A 19076-nucleotide genomic window follows, 5' to 3' on the forward strand; every position below is an offset into this window, starting at 1 on the left:
AGACGATTATTACAACAACAAAAAATGTGTTCACGGTTTATGTCCTTAATTGTCGGTTACACGATTCTACGATAATTGTGCCAGCCCCAACAAGTTATTTCTTCCTTGCCCATCGAAACAAACATTACTTTCTTTTACAAGTTTTAACTAGAGTAAATGGGAGGGCCTGGTCTGGGAAGCCATTTGATTAGCTGTTCAGGAGTCTTATGGCTTGGGAGGGGGGGGGGGGGGGGGGGGGGGGGTAGAATAACAAGTGCTGTAGCATGGAGATATGGCGTGTAGAATGGCGCCGGAGGGGATGGCTGACGTTTTACGTGCTCCTAACCAATTGTGCTATTTTGTTAGTTTTTCCGCGTTGTTTGTAACTTATTTTTTTAAACTTATTTTGTACATAATGTTGCTGCTACCATCTCTTATGACCGAAAATAACTTCTGGACATCAGAACAGAAATTACTCACCTCGAACTGTAAAAGAAAATTATTTAACGAGTCCGACGTGAAGGATACACTGCTTTCTCAGGAACGGGCCCAAATCCCTGTCATTTGCGTGAAGAAAAGACGGAGGAAAAGGGGCGGAGGTCGGGCTGCCTTCTGAGAATTCGTAGGTGAGTGAGTAAACTCCCACTGCTATCCGTTCTATTGGCCAACGTGCAATCATTGGAAAACAAAATGGATGACCTAAGATCAAGATTATACTACCAACGGGACATTAAAAACTAATATCTTATGTTTCACCAAGTCGTGGCTGAACGACGACAGATAATATAGAGCTGGTGGGATTTTCCATGCATCGGAAGGGCAGAGAAGCTACGTCTGATAAGACAAGGTGCGGTGGAGTGTGTCTATTTGTCAATAACAGCTGGTGCGAGATGTCTAATATTAAAGACGTCTCAATGTATTGCTCGCCTGAGGTAGAGCACGTTATGAAAAACTGTAGCACAAACTATCTACCAAGAGAGTTCTCATCTATATTATTCGTAGCCGTCTATTTACCACCACAAATCGATGCTCCTGAATCCCGCTTACAAGCAAAAACTAAAGCAGGAATTACCAATGACTCGTTCAATACGGAAGTGGTCAGATGACACGGATGCTACGCTACAGGACTGTTTTACTAGCACAGACTGGAATATGTTCCGGGATTCATCAAATGGCATTCAGGAGTATACCAGTCATCAGCTGCATCAATAAGTACATTGACGTCGTCATCCCCACAGTGACCGCAAGTACATATTCCAACCAGAAGCCAAGGATTAGAGAAAACATCTGCATTGAGCTAAAGGCTAGAGCTGCCGCTTAAAGGAGTGGGACACTAATCCGAACGCTTATAAGAAATCCCGCTATGCCCTCAGACAAACAAAGCATCAATACAGGATTAAGATTGAATCCTACTACACCGGCTCTGACGCTCGTCGGATGTGGCAGGGCTCGAAAACTATTACGGACTACAAAGAGAAACCCAGCCGCAAGATGCCCAGTGACGCGAGCCTACCAGACGAGCTAAATGCCTTTTGTGCTCGTTTCGAGGCAAGCAACACTGAAGCATGCATGAGAACACCAACTGTTCAGGACGACAGTGTGATAACGCTCTTGGTAGCCGATGTGAGCAAGACCTTTAAACAGGTCAACATTCACAAAGCCGCGGGGCCAGACGGATTACCAGGACGAGTAGTCAAAACATGCGCAGACCAACTGGCAAGTCTCTTCCTGACATTTTCAACCTCTCACTGACCGAGTCTGTAATACCTACATGTTTCAAGCAGACCACCATAGTAATGTGCCCAAGGAAGCAAAGGTAACCTGCCTAAATGATTACTGCCCGTATCACTCACATCAGTAGCCATGAAGTGCTTTGAAAGGCTGGTCATGGCTCACATCAACAGCATCCTCCAGGATACCCTAGACCCACTCCAATTCACATATCAACCCAACAGATCCACAGTTGACGCAATCTCAATTGTACTCCACACTGCCCTTTCCCAACTGGATAAAAGGAACACCTAAGTGAGAATACTGTTCATTGACTACAGCTCAGTGTTCAACACCATAGTGCCCACAAAGCTCATCACTAAGTTATGGATGCTGGGAATAAAACACCTCCCTCTGCAACTGGATCCTGGACTTCCTGACAGGCCGCCCCCCAGGTGGTAAGGGTAGGCAATATCACGTCTGCTACGCTGATCCTCAACACTGGAGACCCTTAGAGGTGTGTGCTTAGTCCCCTCCTGGTCTCCCTGTTAACCTACGACTGCGTGGCCAAACACGACTCCAACACCATCATTAAGTTTGCTGATGACAACAGTGGTAGGCTTGATCACCGACAACGATGAGACAGCCTATAGAGAGGAGGTCAGAGACCTGGCAGTGTGGTTGAAGGACAACAACCTCTCCCTCAATGTGAGCAAGACAAAAGGAGCTGATCGTGGACTACAGGAAAAGGCGGACCGAACAGGCCCCCCTTAACGTCGACGGGCTGTAGCAGAGCGGGTTGAGAGTTTCAAGTTCCTTGGTTTCCACATCACCAACAAACTACCATGATCCAAACACACCAAGACAGTCGTAAAGAGGGCACGACAACACCTTTTCCCCCTCAGGAGACTGAAAATTTGGCATGAGTCCCCAGATCCTCAAAAAGTTCTAAGGCTGCACCATCGAGAGCATCCTGACCGGTTGCATCACTGCATGGTATGGAAACTGCTCGGCCTCCAAGGCGCTACAGAGGGTAGTGCGTACGGCCCAGTACATCACTGGGGCCAAGCTTCCTGCATTCCAGGATCTAAACTCTGCAAAAAAAAAGAAGTGTCCCTTTTTCAGGACCCTGTCTTTCAAAGATTATTTAGATTTTTACAAAATCATTGTAAAGGGTTTAAACACGGTTTCCCATGCTTGTTCAATGAACACGCACCTGTGGAACGGTTGTTAAGACATTAACAGCTTACAGACTGTAGGTAATTAAGGTCACAGTTATGATAACTTAGGACACTAACTAAAGAGGCCGTTCTAGGGACTCTGAAAAACACCAAAAGAAAGATGCCCAGGGTCTCGGCTCATCTGCATAAACGTGCCTTAGGCATGCTGCAAGGAGGCATGAGGACTGCAGATGTGGCCAGGGCAATAAATTGCAATGTCCATACTGTGAGACGCCTAAGACAGCACGGACAGCTGATCGTCTTTGCAGTGGCAGACCACGTGTAATAACATAATAAACATAATAAATCACACCTGCGGTACAGGATGACAACAACAACTGCCCGAGTTACACCAGGAATGCACAATCCCTCCATCAGTGCTCAGACTGTCCGCAATAAGCTGAGAGGCTGGACTGAGCGCTTGTAAGCCTGTCGTAAAGGCAGGTCCTCACAAGACATTAGAGGTCGACCGATTAATCGGAATGGCCAATTAATCAGGGCCGATTTCAAGTTTTCATAATCGGAAATCTGTATTTTTGGACACCGATTTGGCCAATCTTTCTTTTTTTTCCTTTTACACCTTTATTTAGTCTTTATTTAACTAGGCAAGTCAGTTAAGAACACACTCTTATTTTCAATGACGGCCTAGGAACGGTGGGTTAACTGCCTTGTTCAGGGGCAGAACGACAGATTTTTACCTTGTCAGCTCGGGGATTCAATCTTGCAACCTTACAGTTAACTAGTCCAACGCACTAACCACCTGCCTCTCATTGCACTCCACGAGGAGCCTGCCTGTTATGCGAATGCAGTAAGCCAAGGTAAGTTGCTAGCTAGCATTAAACTTAGTTTTTTTATAAGTTATCAATCAATCATAATCACTAGTTAACTACACATGGTTGATTATATTACTAGTTTATCTAGCGTGTCCTGCATTGCATATAATCAATACGGTGCGTATTCGCGAAAAAGGAATGTCCTTGCTCCAACGTGTACCTAACCATAAACATCAATGCCTTTCTTAAAATCAATACACAGAAGTATATTTTTAAACCTGCATATTTAGCTAAAAGAAATCCAGGTTAGCAGGCAATATTAACCAGGTGAAATTGTGTCTGACTGAGCGATGGTAAGCACCAGCAGGCTCGTAAGCATTCATTTAAACAGCACTTTCGTGCGTTTTGCCAGCAGCTCTTTGCGGTGCTTCAAGCATTGCGCTGTTTGTGACTTCAAGCCTATCAGCTCCCGAGATTAGGCTGGTGTAACCGATGTGAAATGGCTAGCAAGTTAGCGGGGTGCGCACTAATAGCGTTTCAAACGTCACTCGCTCTGAGACTTGGAGTAGTTATTCCTCTTGCTCTGCACGCTGCTTTGAGGGTGGCTGTTGTCGATGTGTTCCTGGTTCGAGCCCAGGTAGGGGCGAGGAGAGGTACGGAAGCTATACTGTTACACTGGCAATACTAAAGTGCATATAAGAACATCCAATAGTCAAAGGTATATGAAATACAAATGGTATAGAGAGAAATAGTCCTATAATTCCTATAATAACTACAACCTAAAACTTCTTACCTGGGAATATTGAAGACTCATGTTAAAAGGAACCACCAGATTTCATATGTTCTCATGTTCTGAGCAAGGAACTTAAACGTTAGCTTTCTTACATGGCACATATTGCACTTTTACTTTCTTCTCTAACACTTTGTTTTTGCATTATTTAAACCAAATTGAACATGTTTCCTTATTTATTTGAGGCTAAATTGATTTCATTGATTTATTATATTAAGTTAAAATAAGTGTTCATTCAGTATTGTTGTAAATGTCATGATTACAAATAGATAAATGTTTTTATTTAAACCGGCTGATTAATCGGTATTGGCTTTTTTTTGGTCCTCCAATAATCGGTATCGGCTTTGAAAAATCATAGTTGGTTGACCTCTACAAGACATCACCAACAACGTCGCCTATGGGCACAAACCCACTGTCGCTGGACCAGACAGGACTGGCAAAAAGTGCTCTTCACTGACTACTCGCGGGTTTGTCTCACCAGGGGTGATGGTCGGATTCGCGGTTATCGTTGAAGGACTCTGGAGCGGGATCGATTTAGAGGTAGAGGGTCCATCATGGTCTGGGGCGGTGTGTCACAGCATCATCGGACTGAGCTTGTTGTCATTGCAGGCAATCTCAACGCTATGCGTTACAGGGAAGACATCCTCCTCCCTCATGTGGTACCCTTCCTGCAGGCTCATCCTGACATGACCCTCCAGCATGACAATGCCACCAGCCATACTGCTCATTCTGTGCGTGATTTCCTGCAAGACAGGAATGTCAGTGTTCTGCCATGGCCAGCGAAGAGCCCGGATCTCAATCCCATTGAGCACGACTGGGACCTGTTATAGATCGGAGGGTGAGGGCCATTCCCCCCATGTCTGGGAACTTGCAGGAGCCTAGGTGGAAGAGCGGGGTAACATCTCACAGTTGAATCTTGTTATGTTCATACAAATATTTACACATGTTAAGTTTGCTGAAAATAAACGCAGTTGACAGTGAGAGGAAGTTAATTTTTTTGCTGAGTTTATATACTAGGCGGTGTCAGGGGAAAGACCAAAAAATTGTCAAAGACTCCAGTCACCAAAGTCAGACTGTACTCTCTGCTACCGCACGGCAAGCGGTACCGGAGGGCCAAGACCAGGACCACAAGGCTCCTTAAAAGCTTCTAAGCACAAGCCATATGACTGCTGAACAATTAATGAAAAGCCCACTGGATCATTTACATTGACACCCCCCCTCCATTTGTTTTCTACACTGCTGCTACTCATCGTTTATTATCTATGCATAGTCACTTCACCCCTATCTACATGTACAAATTACCTCAACTAAACTGTAACCCCACACATTGACTCGGTACCGGTACCTCCTGTATATAGCCTCGTTATTGTATTGTGTTTCTATTTATTATTTTTATTTGGTAAACTCTTTCTTGAACTGCACTGTTGGTTAAGGTCTACCTACACATGTCGTATTCGGCACGTGACAAATAAAGTTTGATTTGATCAATTTAACCTTTTGGAAATCGCTGATACGAAAGATACGGCGGTCCTTACGCTTGTTAATGTTCAGATTGAGTGTCAGCGGGGCAAGGACTATGGGGTGGCTTGTTGACCACATTATACATAACATTATACAAAACTGCACATAATTGTTAGTGAGAGTAATGAAGCAAGGTATTGATCCATGGTTAAAGAAAGGCAGTGTATTGCACAACATTGAGGTTGCCCTAACCCATCTGGACAAGAGGAATACCTATGTGAGAATGCTGTTCATCGACTACAGCTCAGTATTTAACGCCATAGTACCCTCCAAACTCGTCATCAAGCTCGAGACCCTGGGTCTCGACCCCGCCCTGTGCATCTGGGTACTGGACTTCCTGACGGGCCGCCCCCAGGTGGTGAGGGTAGGTTACAACATCTCCACCCCGCTGATTCTCAACACTGGGGCCCCACAAGGGTGCGTTCTGAGCCCTCTCCTGTACTCCCTGTCCACTCACGAATGCGTGGCCAAGCACGCCTCCAACTCAATCATCAAGTTGGCGGACGACACTACAGTAGTAGGCTTGATTACCAACAACGACGAGACGGCCTACAGGGAGGAGGTGAGGGCCCTCGGAGTGTGGTGTCAGGAAAATAACCCCACACTCAACGTCAACAAAAACAAAGGAGATGATTGTGGACTTCAGGAAACAGAAGAGGGAGCACCCCCCTATCCACATCGACGGGACAGTTTTAAGTTCCTCGGCATACACATCACAAACTGAATTGGTCCACCCACACAGACAGCGTTGTGAAGAAGGCGCAGCAGCGCCTCTTCAACCTCAGGAGGCTGAAGAAATTCAGCTTGTCACCAAAAGCACTCACAAACTTCTACAGATGCACAATCGAGAGCATCATGTCGGGCTGTATCACCGCCTGGAACAGAGGGTGAGGTCTGCACAACGCATCACCAGGGGCAAACTACCTGCCCTCCAGGACACCTACACCACCCGATGTCACAGGAAGGCCATAAAGATCATCAAGGACAACAACCACCCGAGCCACTGCCTGTTCACCCCGCCCGCTATCATCCAGAAGGCGAGGTCAGTACAGGTGCATCAAAGCAGGGACCGAGAGACTAAAAAACAACTTCTCTCTCAAGGTCATCAGACTGTTAAACAGCCACCACTAACATTGAGTGGCTGCTGCCAACATACTGACTCAACTCCAGCCACTTTAATAATGGAAATTGATGTAAAAATGTATCACTAGCAACTTTAAACAATGCCACTTAATATAATGTTTACATACCCTACATTACTCATCTTATATGTATATACTGTACTCTATATCATCTACTGCATCTTGCCATCTTTATGTAATACATGTATCACTAGCCACTTTAAACTATCACTTTATGTTTACATACCCTACATTACTCATCTCATATGTATATACTGTACTCTATACCATCTACTGCATCTTACCTATGCCGTTCTGTACCATCACTCATTCATATATCTTTATGTGCATATTCTTTATCCCCTTACACTTGTGTGTATAAGGTAGTAGTTGTGGAATTGTTAGGTTAGATTACTCTTTGGTTATTACTGCATTGTCGGAACTAGAAGCACAAGCATTTCGCTACACTCGCACTAACATCTGCTAACTATGTGTATGTGACAAATACATTTTGATTTGATTTTGATGAGATCATGTGAATCTCATGGCATTAAAACACATGAATGAATCAGCTTCAGTTAGGCTAACGTTGCCTAAATGTAAAACTGGGTGACACACAATTTTGCTAATCATAGACAGTTTTGATTATCAAGTTACATAATAGTTGGTAAATTACTAGTCTATAACTTTCTTCATGTAAGGTTCAGAATCTTTGCAAAAAAAAAGAGACTTGTTTGCAACATAGTAAACTAGGTAGGTGTGAAATGGTCTAAACATGCCAAAGTCAAATGTGAACCGAATGAGACAACTACAGAATAAATGTGCAAATATAACTTTAGATAACTAGCTAATTTACAACTGCAATGCAGGGGGCAAGTAACTACTAGCTTGTTAGTTAAAAAACAAGATTAGTGCCTTTTGCAAGATAATCGCACGCTTAGCTCACTGTTAACTAGCACGCTAGCCAGCCAGCTAGCTAATTCTCAGCACTCACCTCGGTCTTGGTAATGCGATGTCTAGCCAGCTTCACAACTGCGAAATTACCCTTTCCTAGAGTACGTTCGATATCGTAGAAGCCCACTCGGACAGGACCCCGGACCATCGGTTTTTGGTGATTGTCAGCCATGACCATGCTTTATTAAATGTGGTTTGGGGGTGAGGACCTAGGGACTCGCGACTTGAGCCTACAGATGTTGAAGGGAAAACAAACCGCCCGCTAAAATGTTGTCTATTCAAAATAGACAAAGTCCATTTCTTGGTCGCCCGGCCAGTTTGAACGTTAACGACCCTTCAGACCAACGAGACGACAGAATACATTTTACGGCTGTCACGCCACGTTCTCCAATACAATAGAGCTATACTGTTTCAGCTAGCTACCTATATTAGCTAAAGTACATGAGTTGAGTTGCAGGAGGCATCATATTCTCTCGTTGACGTACATTGACGTCAGAGCCATGGGGGTATTTGTACAGGGGGCGGGCCTCTGAAGCGGTTCCACGCTTCAGTGCCAATTCGTTTCCAAGCCAACCGGACCCACCTCTTACGTCAACCGGTTACATTGCTATTCTGATATCTGTTTGCTCGCCGCCCTGAGTGGAGGGTTGACTTTGAAGTTTGACCTGCAGGTGCACAGAAAAAGCTTTTGTTACTCTGAGTCAAAGTGCAGGGATTGGACTGGTGAATTATTTATGTACATTTATACTAGCACATTAATCCATGCATGCATGTTGTTTTGATGTGTGAAGGTGTGTGTGCAGCTGGTGTCTGACTATGTAATGTGTACATGCTTGTGCACAAAGCAAATGATGCATGCAAATGATGCAACCACGAATACATTTTATTATAACTTTTGTTTGGTTGCAATTGCCCTTTACGGCTGTGGTAAAATAATCATACATTTTGAGAAGAGTGTGAGATGCTTGCCAGGTTTCCCCAGCTACAGACAAAACGGCAACATTCATTTGGATTATGCTGGATGGTGTGTGTTCTGCAATTCAGGTTTGTACACTGAACAAAAATATACACAAAACATGTTAAGTGTTTCATAAGCTGAAATAAAAGATCCCAGAATTGTTCCATTTGCACAAAAAATGTATTTTTTCACAAATGTTGTGCACAAATTTGTTTACATCCCTGTTAGTGAGCATTTCTCCTTCGCCAAGATAATCCAACCACCTGACAGGAGTGGCATATCAAGAAGATGATTAAACAGCACGATCATTCATCGGGTGCACCTTGTCCTGGGGACAATAAAAAACCACTCTAAAATGTGCAGTTTTGTCACACAATACAATGCCACAGATGTCTCAAGTTTTGAGGGAGCGTGCAATTGGCATGCTGACTCCAGGAATGTCCACCAGAGCTGTTGCCAGAAAACTGAATCTTAGTTTCTCTACCATAAGCCGCCTCCATCATCGTTTTAGAAAATGTGGCAGTACTTCCAACGGGCCTCACAACCGCAGACCATGTGTAACCATGCCAGCCCAGGACCTCCACATCATGCTTCTGCACCTGTGGGATCGTCTGAGACCAGCCACTTGGACAGCTGATGAAACTAAGGAGTATTTCTGTCTGTAATAAAGCCCTTTTGTGGGGAAAAAAACGAATTCTAATTGGCTAGGCCTGGCTCCCCAGTGGATGGGCCTATACCTTCCCAGGCCCAGCCATGGCTGCACCCCTGCCCAGTCATGTGAAATCCATAGATTAGAGCCTAATGAATTTATTTCAATTGACTTTCTTTATACTGTATGAACTGTAACTCAGTAAAATTGTTGAAATTGAAGTTGTTGCATATTGCGTTTATATTTTTGTTCAGTATAGTTTTGTTCAGTATACATTTTAGATACATGTTATTAAGCCAAATCAATTGGTTTGAGAATAATACAATAATATGACAGAATATTAGCACATTGTTATCCTTTTTTTAACATACCCATTGCACATCTAGCGATCAACATAGAATTTGAGTGAAACTGCTGGAGTTCGAGACCAATGGAAAGACAGTTGAAATATGACATGAAACAGCACCATCTGCTGGTCAAACAAACAATATGGAAGCCATAAGTAAGTACTGTTTGCAATAGTACAGTAAAGTAAGCTATATCTTACCAAAGGTTTTACGGCTTATAAATGGTCTATTTTTCTTTCTTCTTGTACACAAAAACACAATAAAAGGCACATTATTGTAAAAAAAAATAAAACAAAACATTTATTTGAGGCCAGAGCGGTGCGCGATATTTGAAATATCACCCATATAGGCCTACAGGTCCAGCAAGTACATGTTTTGTTAATTAACCTATCGTGACAGCCTTACATGGAAAACTGTTGAGCGCAGCACCCCAAAAGCATCTGCTGTCACTGCTAGATTTCCTGTATGTGCGAGTTCCAGATGTGCTTTTGGTATTTCCTGTCCGACATCCTCCAAGAACACTCAGCTTTAGCTCGTTAAGACTACTTTTTCACAACACTCTAGTCAGGCCCACTTGAATCTACCATGTACGCAAAACATGTATTTTCTTGATTTTTCTCACAACATTGTGATAAATACAAGATTATAAGACAAAGACACAGGAATAGGCAAATAAACAAATGCTACACTCTGTTATTCAACCAGGACTTTGGTGTAGCCATGAAAAGGCACATTATGACTTTATCCAGCCAGCTCAAACTAGTGTCATAGCAGTGGAGGCTTTGTTAAACATCACTGGGAGGATCATCTCTCGCAGGCAGCCATTGCTCAGAGGTGTCGTGGGGTCAGACTTCTGTTATCCGAATTTCCGAAGATATTGTCCTGTTCCCTGACATCAACTTCCACACAGGAAACCTCAAATGGGGGTGACACCATAGGCCTCTTTGTACGGTTAGTGGGCGTACCCTAAAGCGAACACTATATAATACCACACAGGATCTGTCCATCCTGTCTCGCATCACATGATGCCATACAACCCACCAGCAGGAGATATGAAAGTTGAATGGAGACAAAAAGAGTCAGATGCCCAGATGGCCCAGTGGACATGTGGTAAAGAGAGAGGCACTGCATGGCTGCAACATTACTCATAGATCTCATTCTCCACCCATCCAGTCTCGTTGAGATAGTGCCGACCCTGGTTTTGGCAGGCCTCGTAGATATCGTTGGTCACAAAGCCACTCTCTGTCACTGTCTCCGTGTTTGAAACATTCTCGTAATCATCACACTGGGAATCAAAAGAGGAGGCACAGAAGGACATCTTCTTGATTGATTCAGGTGCCATGCTCTCCAGTTCGGCTGGTTGAAGCTTGGTGATGTCCTGGTAGGCATAGGGTCCTTGGATGTTGCAGGCCGCAGTGGACATTGTACCCCATTGCTCTTGCTTAGGGTAGCTGTCTGTTGGAGACTTTCTCCTGCATAAAGAGTTACACTATCAGTTACAGAGGCATGTAGCGAGCCACAAACACCTCCATCATTGCTTATTTCAAGTACGGCATTTAAACCAACCTCAAAACAAAACATCTCTTAGGCTCTGTGACGTCTGATGTTGATTGTGTTTCACAAGCCCTCTTGCAAGCTCCCTCTGTTTTGCCCCTCTTACCTGTGTCATTTTTTACCGATAGATTCTTTTTGACATACTTTTAAATAATGTTTGGTGACCTTAACAGGTGCCTAACATACAAAATGTATTATTACCTGTTATTATTCAATGAAGCGAACAAGCATTACCTTTTGGCAGCCCGTTTATAGCAGAAGACTCCTGTAGCCACAAGCAGCAGCAGTAGAATAGGGATAGTAGCAAATAGAATGTAGGAGACATGCAGGACATTATCTGAAAGAGATACTTGAAGGGAGAAAAAAAAACACCAGAGGTAAGACAATGGCATTATAGCCTGGGCCCAGATCTGTTTGCGCTATCGTGTCAACTCCTCGTCAGTCATTGTCAATGAAAAGGAGCTGACATGATAGCGCAAACACACAGATCTGGGACCAGGCTAATGACATTAAGTTGGCACCTCACTATGAATCATTTTGGAAAATAAAAGAGGAGATCATTTATTGTATTTGGGACACAATTAAGCAATAAGGCATGAAGGGGTGTATACCACGGCTAAGGGATGTTCTTACCCACAACGCAATGCGGAGTGCCTGGACACAGCCCTTAGCCGTGGTATATTGGCCATATATCACAAACCCCAGAGGTGCCTTATTGCTATTATGAACTGGTTACCAACGTAATTAGAGCCGTAAAAATAAATGTTTTGTCGTACCCGTGGTATACGGTTATACGGTTATGCAGTTATCAGCATTCAGGGCTCCAACCACCCAGTTTATAATGTACAATATTTCTTAACCAAGGATCAAACTCGATAGACACGAAGAGTGCAGATTTTTTACCTGATGATTCAGACAGTCCTAGTTTTGTCTTCTCATCACTCACTGTAGCTGATGGGAGGATTGGTATTAAAGATATAATTGGGGCAACTGGAAAATAGATAATGAGCAAAACGTGTAAATAGACAGACACTATAAATTGGATTGATATACAAAAACGTCATATTGCTCAAATAAATGTGCAGACCAAAATAAGCACCATTTTGTCTTCAACAGAGAAGAAAGATTGAGCATGTGTGATTCAGCAATGTGTAAACTAGTACAGGATGACTAATATGCAAATAAACTCTCTAGGAATAAACTCGATCAGAGCAACAGTTTCAAGCAACTTCACTGGTTCTGTAACTGTACTATAGCCTACTGTATTTGTCATGCATAGCCTCTATTATCTGGTAAGAGGATTGATTCAATGACACTGATGAGGTTTTTATGTTCTATTATATTCTCTTCTATTATGTTATATTGTGATTCATAAATCTTTACCACTAGATGTCATCCTTTACATAGACACTTCGGAGATTGAGAATTGTGATGTCATAACAATGTTCAAGCTGTTGATCTCAGTATCAACAAATCACTCATCTCAAGGATTCACATATTTGACCTTAAAAAAATTGAAATGTTAGTTGCAGGGGTGGGTTTACCTGTGTATAATGAATTCCACACCACAGTAAACACTGGTAACTTTTCTGTAAGAGAGAGAAAGAGAATCGTCAGCTGCAAAAGTATATGGACTATATTGACTGTGAATTATTTTTTCTATGGTTCCTTGTTGATAAACTGGTATTCACTCAAAATCATACCATACAATATTATCTCCTTCAGCGGAGATCAACTACAGGATTGAGATAGGATAAATGTATTGTAACATTGCCAAATTCATTAGTGCACACTGTTGCAATCCGTAACAAAAAAACGTGTCAACAAAAGAGATTCTAATTGGACAAATTCACCCTGTTATATGCCCCTTTCTTTCCATTTGCTGTCCGTTGAATACAACCCTTTTAATCTGTTCATGTCTAAATATGAACACTATCAAGGACACCGGGGCCATGTTTTGCAGGGCACAATGTTGTGGATCGTTCAGATAGAAAAACACGATGTGAAACAAACATAACTCTCTGACATGTAGAATGTCATGTCTCTGACATGTCTATCTGCAATGTTCCACAACGTTTGTCTACTCAGAACGTGTCCAGGGTACAGTTCACCTTCGGAGTACTTGCAGACAAAATTGTTCCTGGTGTTGCAGTTGTCATCGTTCCACTGGAACATTAAGCGCCCCCCCTCGTCAGGGGGGGCAGAAGGCTGGTGGTACAGCACCACACACATCTCGTTGCCACACGATGGCTCGTCCCAATGCCAGTTTCTGCAACAAGCGTGTTTTCCATAGGTCAACAACTTTATCAGAGATCCTTTGATAGTCAACAGCATGCCTCTGAAAATGGACTCTCATCCTACTCATCCTACTGATCCTACTGTTGGGGAGTAGTGAACTATGTAGTTCAACTAGTAATTGAACTACATTTTGCAGTAGCTTGGTGGTAGTTGAACTAAATTCAAATCAAGGTAGTGTTGTCAGTAGTTAATAACTTTTGCCATGTAGTTGTGTAGCTAACTACTGGAACTACACACTACTCTTTTTGCAATCCTTTTTTCGGCCTCAGACCTGCCTAATTCTCACTTGAAGCATTTTATTTTGTGATTAATAGGGTAAATAACATCTGTTAACATCTGACAACGGTGATTTGTTCTGGCAACTTGTCGTCTTATGACATTTCAGATTTAGATATAATATTTTTTCATTAAGTAGTTTGGATGAAGTGAACTACTTTTTCAAAGTAACTTTAGTTAAGTCAACTATATTTTTTAAGGGTACCTTTAGTGTAGCTTAACTTCTTTCAGTGTGAAGTAATTGGTAGCTGGGTAAACTAAATTTCAGAGTAGCTTTCCCAACACTGCCAATACCACAACATTCATGATAATACTAATTGTACCGATAAAATAGCAATGACTCTCAAAGCATGTAGATACCAACATATGTTAATCCCTGATGCTCTTTGATGACTCTCAGATTACTGTGAGTCATGTGAGGTATCTATATGGCCCTGTATTTTCCTGTGGTGTGCATGCCAACAGCTGCAGGGATCTCCTAGATTTGAAACCAAAGTAAAACACAAGAACACCTGAATCTGGCCTTGCTGCCATCCAGCCAGTAGTACTGCGAAGGGCATCCTATGGTAGTCACCCAGTGGCGTGGGCTTCTGTGCAGCCCGATCCAGAAGTCCCCATCAGTGGCCTGCAACTGTTGGATGAACCTCTCGACCAGACGCTGCTCATTGTCAGTCTCGATACTGAGGAGCTCTGCCCCATCCGTCCTGCAGGCCTGCCTGGCATTATCGAAGGTCACCCTCCGCCGTGGGTCCTGGAAGTAGTTGATCCTGTAGCAGGGTCGCTCTGTGCCACGTCGACAGATCCTCTGGCCTACAGTGCATCGCATTGGAAAATAAGAAATTGCAAATCAAGAAAGCAAATCAAATTGCAAATTCAATTGGAAAATTGCAAATCTAAACGTGGGTAATAAATAACGTCAAATCAGAATGGTCATTCAGTGGAATAACATTGCAAGTTGTTATGTAAACTGTGAGGACATAAGGCACATGTATTAGCATACATGGATTACATGATAATAGGCCTATGTGCAAGATCTCTTGATTTTATGTAGACCTATTGCCATATTTTCTTTATTATTAGGGCCTTTACTAATAATGTTGCAAACCACAGTGAATAAGCTGTAAAGTAATATGGCCCACCTTGATATTTGCACCACCTTTATGCTATTACATACCATATTGGTCTTCTAAATCTGTAGCCTACTTCTGAGCATAATGGCCCATCTCAAAACGAATCATAGGTTACCAACACACAAACCAAAACAAAAAGCCTGCTCTGGGCAATGTCTAGGCCTATTGAAGAGAAATATTGCAGTGACTGTTTATGCCATCTAGCTTACAAAAGCACTCGATTTTGGGTGACATTTGAAGTTTCTATTTAACGTTCCAAAATCTTTCTTCTTTCGTTGGGTACTACATAATACGATTTTCTTTCGCACAATCAAAAGAGCGCAATATTGCAATGCATTAGATAACCTTTGGTTAATCATACAGTTACCTTTTGACAACGGGCTTTGACAAGTTTGACATTGTTTCCCTGTCAACACTCACCATTGTTTTCAAATTGGGTGAATCCTAAGTGGCAGAAAACGGCGAGAACAGTCCCGAGCAGTTTAACAAAATCCATTTCTTCATCTTCACTAAACTTTCGTGTAAATTCGAGAAAATCCGTAACCGCCCGTCAAAGCCTGGGAGAGGGGCGAAACATCGCATATGGTCCAATCAGAATTAGGTCGAAGTATTTTTGCAGGATCCGGTAAAGCGTTTTTTAAACCCCTCTCACTGAGAAAGGCTCATTATTTTGAGTAAATCCATCGAAGATAAAAGGAGGAAAGGAGGAATGCTTGTTATGTTTTTGCTTGCTATGTTTTTTTTGCACTCATAGGCATAATGAAATTAGGCTACTCCATGCTGCACCCACACAATAATCTAATCAAAGTCACATTTATTTGATAAGAATGGAAGAGAGACTGAAAAGATGTCTTTGAGTGATATGCTATACTGATCACGAGAAATGTACATGTTTAGCAAACGTCTATTTCATACACGCACACACACTACTTTCATTGAATATCAAACATTCATATACAAATGTTCCTGCTATTATAGCCTAGATCTACTGTGTGCTGGGGGAAAGATTTGACAACCAGGGCAGGAAATAAGAAATAAAACAGTTAAGAGTTAAATTGTGAATTAATTATGTAAAGGTCAAGCATTAGCCTGAGGAGAAGATTGTGTTCTTTCACTTGAGGAAATTAGGACATTCTAGGGCCGGGTGGTGCGTGTTAATTTAGCCAGTAATGAGTCTACAACATGGAAAACTTTGGTGAGACTGTGTTCCAGGCAGCAAACTCCAGACAATACAAGACAGTTTTTTTTTGTGAGGTTGTTTTGTGATTACCGACTGCAAGATGGGGCTGACAGAGATGTTTGCCTCGCTTTGAGTCCTTTGAAAACTATGTATATATATTTTTTTTTAAAGTATTATTTCTTACATTGTTAGCCCAGAAAACAATGTCAATTTTCCTACATTATGACCTGAAATACGACTTTCCTGAAGCGGATCCTTTGTTCGGACCCCAACCCGGGACAGTGGATCTAATCCCAGAAGCCGAGCCAAAACAACATCGCCACAGACGGAGCCTGGCTCCGTAGGCGTGCACACTGCCCATCGCTTCCGAGTATACTACTCGCCAATGTCCAGTCTCTTGACAACAAGGGTAGACGAAATTAGAGCAAGGGTTGCCTTCCAGAGAGACATCAGAGATTGTAACATTCTCTGTTTCACAGAAACATGGCTCTCTCGGGATATGTTGTCGGAGTCGATTCAGCCACCGGGCTTCTTCAAGCATTGTGCATACAGAGATAAACACCTCTGTGGGAAGAAGAAGGGCGGGGGTGTATACCAATAACATTTGATTTGATTTGATATGATAACCAGATAGCAATGACCCTGAAATCTGTATCAACATAACTTACACATTGTCAGTCAGTAAAAAAGCCTGTTTTATGCCAGAGCAGACCTGAGATAGGATTGAGTGTTGATGCTAATCTGGAAGTCTCAGAAAACCAACATCAGTCACTTCAGACTCCATAATAACACAGTTGGTTATATGCTGTGGCCTAGGCTACATGGGAAGGGGTTGGCTAACTTGGAAACAAACAGCAAAGGGTTGCCAGGTATGTTAAACCTGGAAACCTTAATTACCCCTATAGTGAACAGTTTTCAGTTTGTGTGTTTTGACTGTAACTATCAGAAATGGAAAAGTCCAGGGCCTGTGTTCATAAAGCGTCCTAGACACAGGAGGTTGATCACACCTTAATTGGGGGGGGGGGTCGTCGTAATGGCTGGAGCGGAATGGGTGGAATGGTATCAACCACATGGTTTCTATGCCTCCACCGGTCTTAGAGTAGGAGTGCTGATCTGGGATCGGATTGCTTGTGAGGAGAGTTGATCGCAGTGAGTTCATGGGCTCAGAGGAGTGTGCAAAGCATTGGCCCCTGACAGGAAGCCAGAAGGGAGGAAAGGGAAGAGCTGTTTTTTCAACACCATATTTCCTTTCCCTGTCCTTTCTCATTTGTTTTTCAGGCAGTTCCACTAATTTCCCCTTTCTCTCTAGAAAAATTATGCATAGGTCTATTGAAGAATACGAAGAAGAAAGTAGAGGCTTTAAAAGGCTTAAAATAGAGTAATCAATAACAGTATAATACACATTCCATGCAGCAAATATAACTCTCATCTCTCATCTAATAATATTAGTTATATATAGCCTAATGTAGTCAGAACATATTTTTTGCAATATTGTCAATGACAGATTATGCCCAAGCAGAATCAGGAAAGAACAAATACAATCTTCTATGAATGAAGAAGTAGCATATGTTTTCTCATATACCATAAATAGTATTGTCGGTGTCCTGGAATTTTTATTTCATTTTTGTTTAACCTTTATTTAACTAGTCAAGTCAGTTAAGAACAAATTCTTATTTACAATGACGGCCTACCCCGGCCAAACCTAACCCGGACAATGCTGGGCCCATTGCGCGCCGACCTATGGGTCTACCAATCACGGCCGGTTGTGATACAGCCTGGAATCGAACCAGGGTATGTAGTGACGCCTCTAGCACTGAGATGCAGTGCCTTCGACTGCTGTGCCAACTGAAAAACCTATTATCTCCAAAAAGTCAACTTATGTTTTTATAAAAAAAATTGCAGTCCTCCCGAGTGGTGCAGCAGTCTAAGGCATTGCATCGCAGTGCTAGATGTGTCACTACAGACCCAAGTTCGATCTCGGGCTGTGCTGCAGCCGGCCGTCACCGGGAGAGCCATGAGGCGGCGCACAATTGACCCAGCATCGTCCGGGTTAGGGGAGGGTTTGGCTGGCTGGGATGTCGTTGTCCAATCACGATCAAGCGACTCCTTGTGGCGGGCCGGGCGCATGCATGCTAACTTAGCCAGCTGTACGGTGTTTCCGCCGACACATTGGTGTGGCAGGCTTCCGGGTTAAGAAGCAGTGAGGCTTGGCGGGGTCGTGTTTAGGAGGACGCATGACTCTCGACCTTCGCCTCTCCCAAGTCTGTATGGGAGCGATGGAAAAAAGACTGTAATAAATATGTAAATGCATTTATTTTCAGATACATTTCCATGTAGACTAGTCATGGACATTCACAATATTTTTTTATGACTTTTGTTGGTTCTAGAGTCATGTGCCTTTATCAATAAACGGAGGGGAATGTATGCCAAATATTTACATCTAAATAGAAAATACTATCCTATTTGGCCCAGCACACACAGAAGTCAGCCACAAGTCAGCCACAAGACCGAGACTCATCGCCTCTCTTCGTGCTGTCTCAATAAGTCATCAGCAGATGGTAAACCCTGAAACACATGCTTTCTGGGAGCAAAGGAAGAGCTCAGACAAGCCAGGAT

General features: G+C 42.9%; 2 protein-coding genes across 2 annotated transcripts in view; both read right to left on the minus strand.

Moving 5' to 3' along the window:
• The window catches only part of LOC139385646 (salt-inducible kinase 2b), a 74314-nt gene extending 65762 nt beyond the window's left edge, over positions 1-8552 (minus strand). The window contains exon 1 of the mRNA XM_071130877.1: positions 8109-8552. Within this exon, the coding sequence (XP_070986978.1) occupies positions 8109-8246 (138 nt within the window). The 5' untranslated portion in view covers positions 8247-8552. The remainder of the gene's footprint in view (positions 1-8108) is intronic.
• Positions 8553-8928: 376 nt separating this feature from the next.
• LOC139385897 (layilin b) lies at positions 8929-15952 on the minus strand. Its single transcript, XM_071131190.1, has 7 exons — positions 15701-15952; positions 14663-14960; positions 13688-13845; positions 13121-13165; positions 12480-12566; positions 11811-11925; positions 8929-11494 (listed from the first exon to the last, which is right to left on the minus strand). Exons 1-7 carry the CDS (start codon positions 15774-15776, stop codon positions 11164-11166), a joined length of 1110 nt encoding a protein of 369 aa, XP_070987291.1. The 5' UTR covers positions 15777-15952; the 3' UTR covers positions 8929-11163.
• Positions 15953-19076: the final 3124 nt, after the last annotated feature.

This window comes from Oncorhynchus clarkii, chromosome 27 (genome assembly GCF_045791955.1).
Source record: "Oncorhynchus clarkii lewisi isolate Uvic-CL-2024 chromosome 27, UVic_Ocla_1.0, whole genome shotgun sequence".
Lineage (NCBI taxonomy): Eukaryota > Metazoa > Chordata > Actinopteri > Salmoniformes > Salmonidae > Oncorhynchus > Oncorhynchus clarkii.

What these genes read in the sequence shown, in the direction of transcription:
- LOC139385897 (XM_071131190.1), bottom strand. Translation starts at nt 15,776, where the DNA reads ATGGATTTTGTTAAACTGCTCGGGACTGTTCTCGCCGTTTTCTGCCAC. An exon ending in CACCCAATTTGAAAACAATG is followed by an intron (nt 14,961 to 15,700) that starts GTGAGTGTTGAC and finishes GATGCACTGTAG; the next exon opens with GCCAGAGGATCTGTCGACGT. An exon ending in TATAAACGGGCTGCCAAAAG is followed by an intron (nt 11,495 to 11,810) that starts GTAATGCTTGTT and finishes CTCTTTATGCAG; the next exon opens with GAGAAAGTCTCCAACAGACA.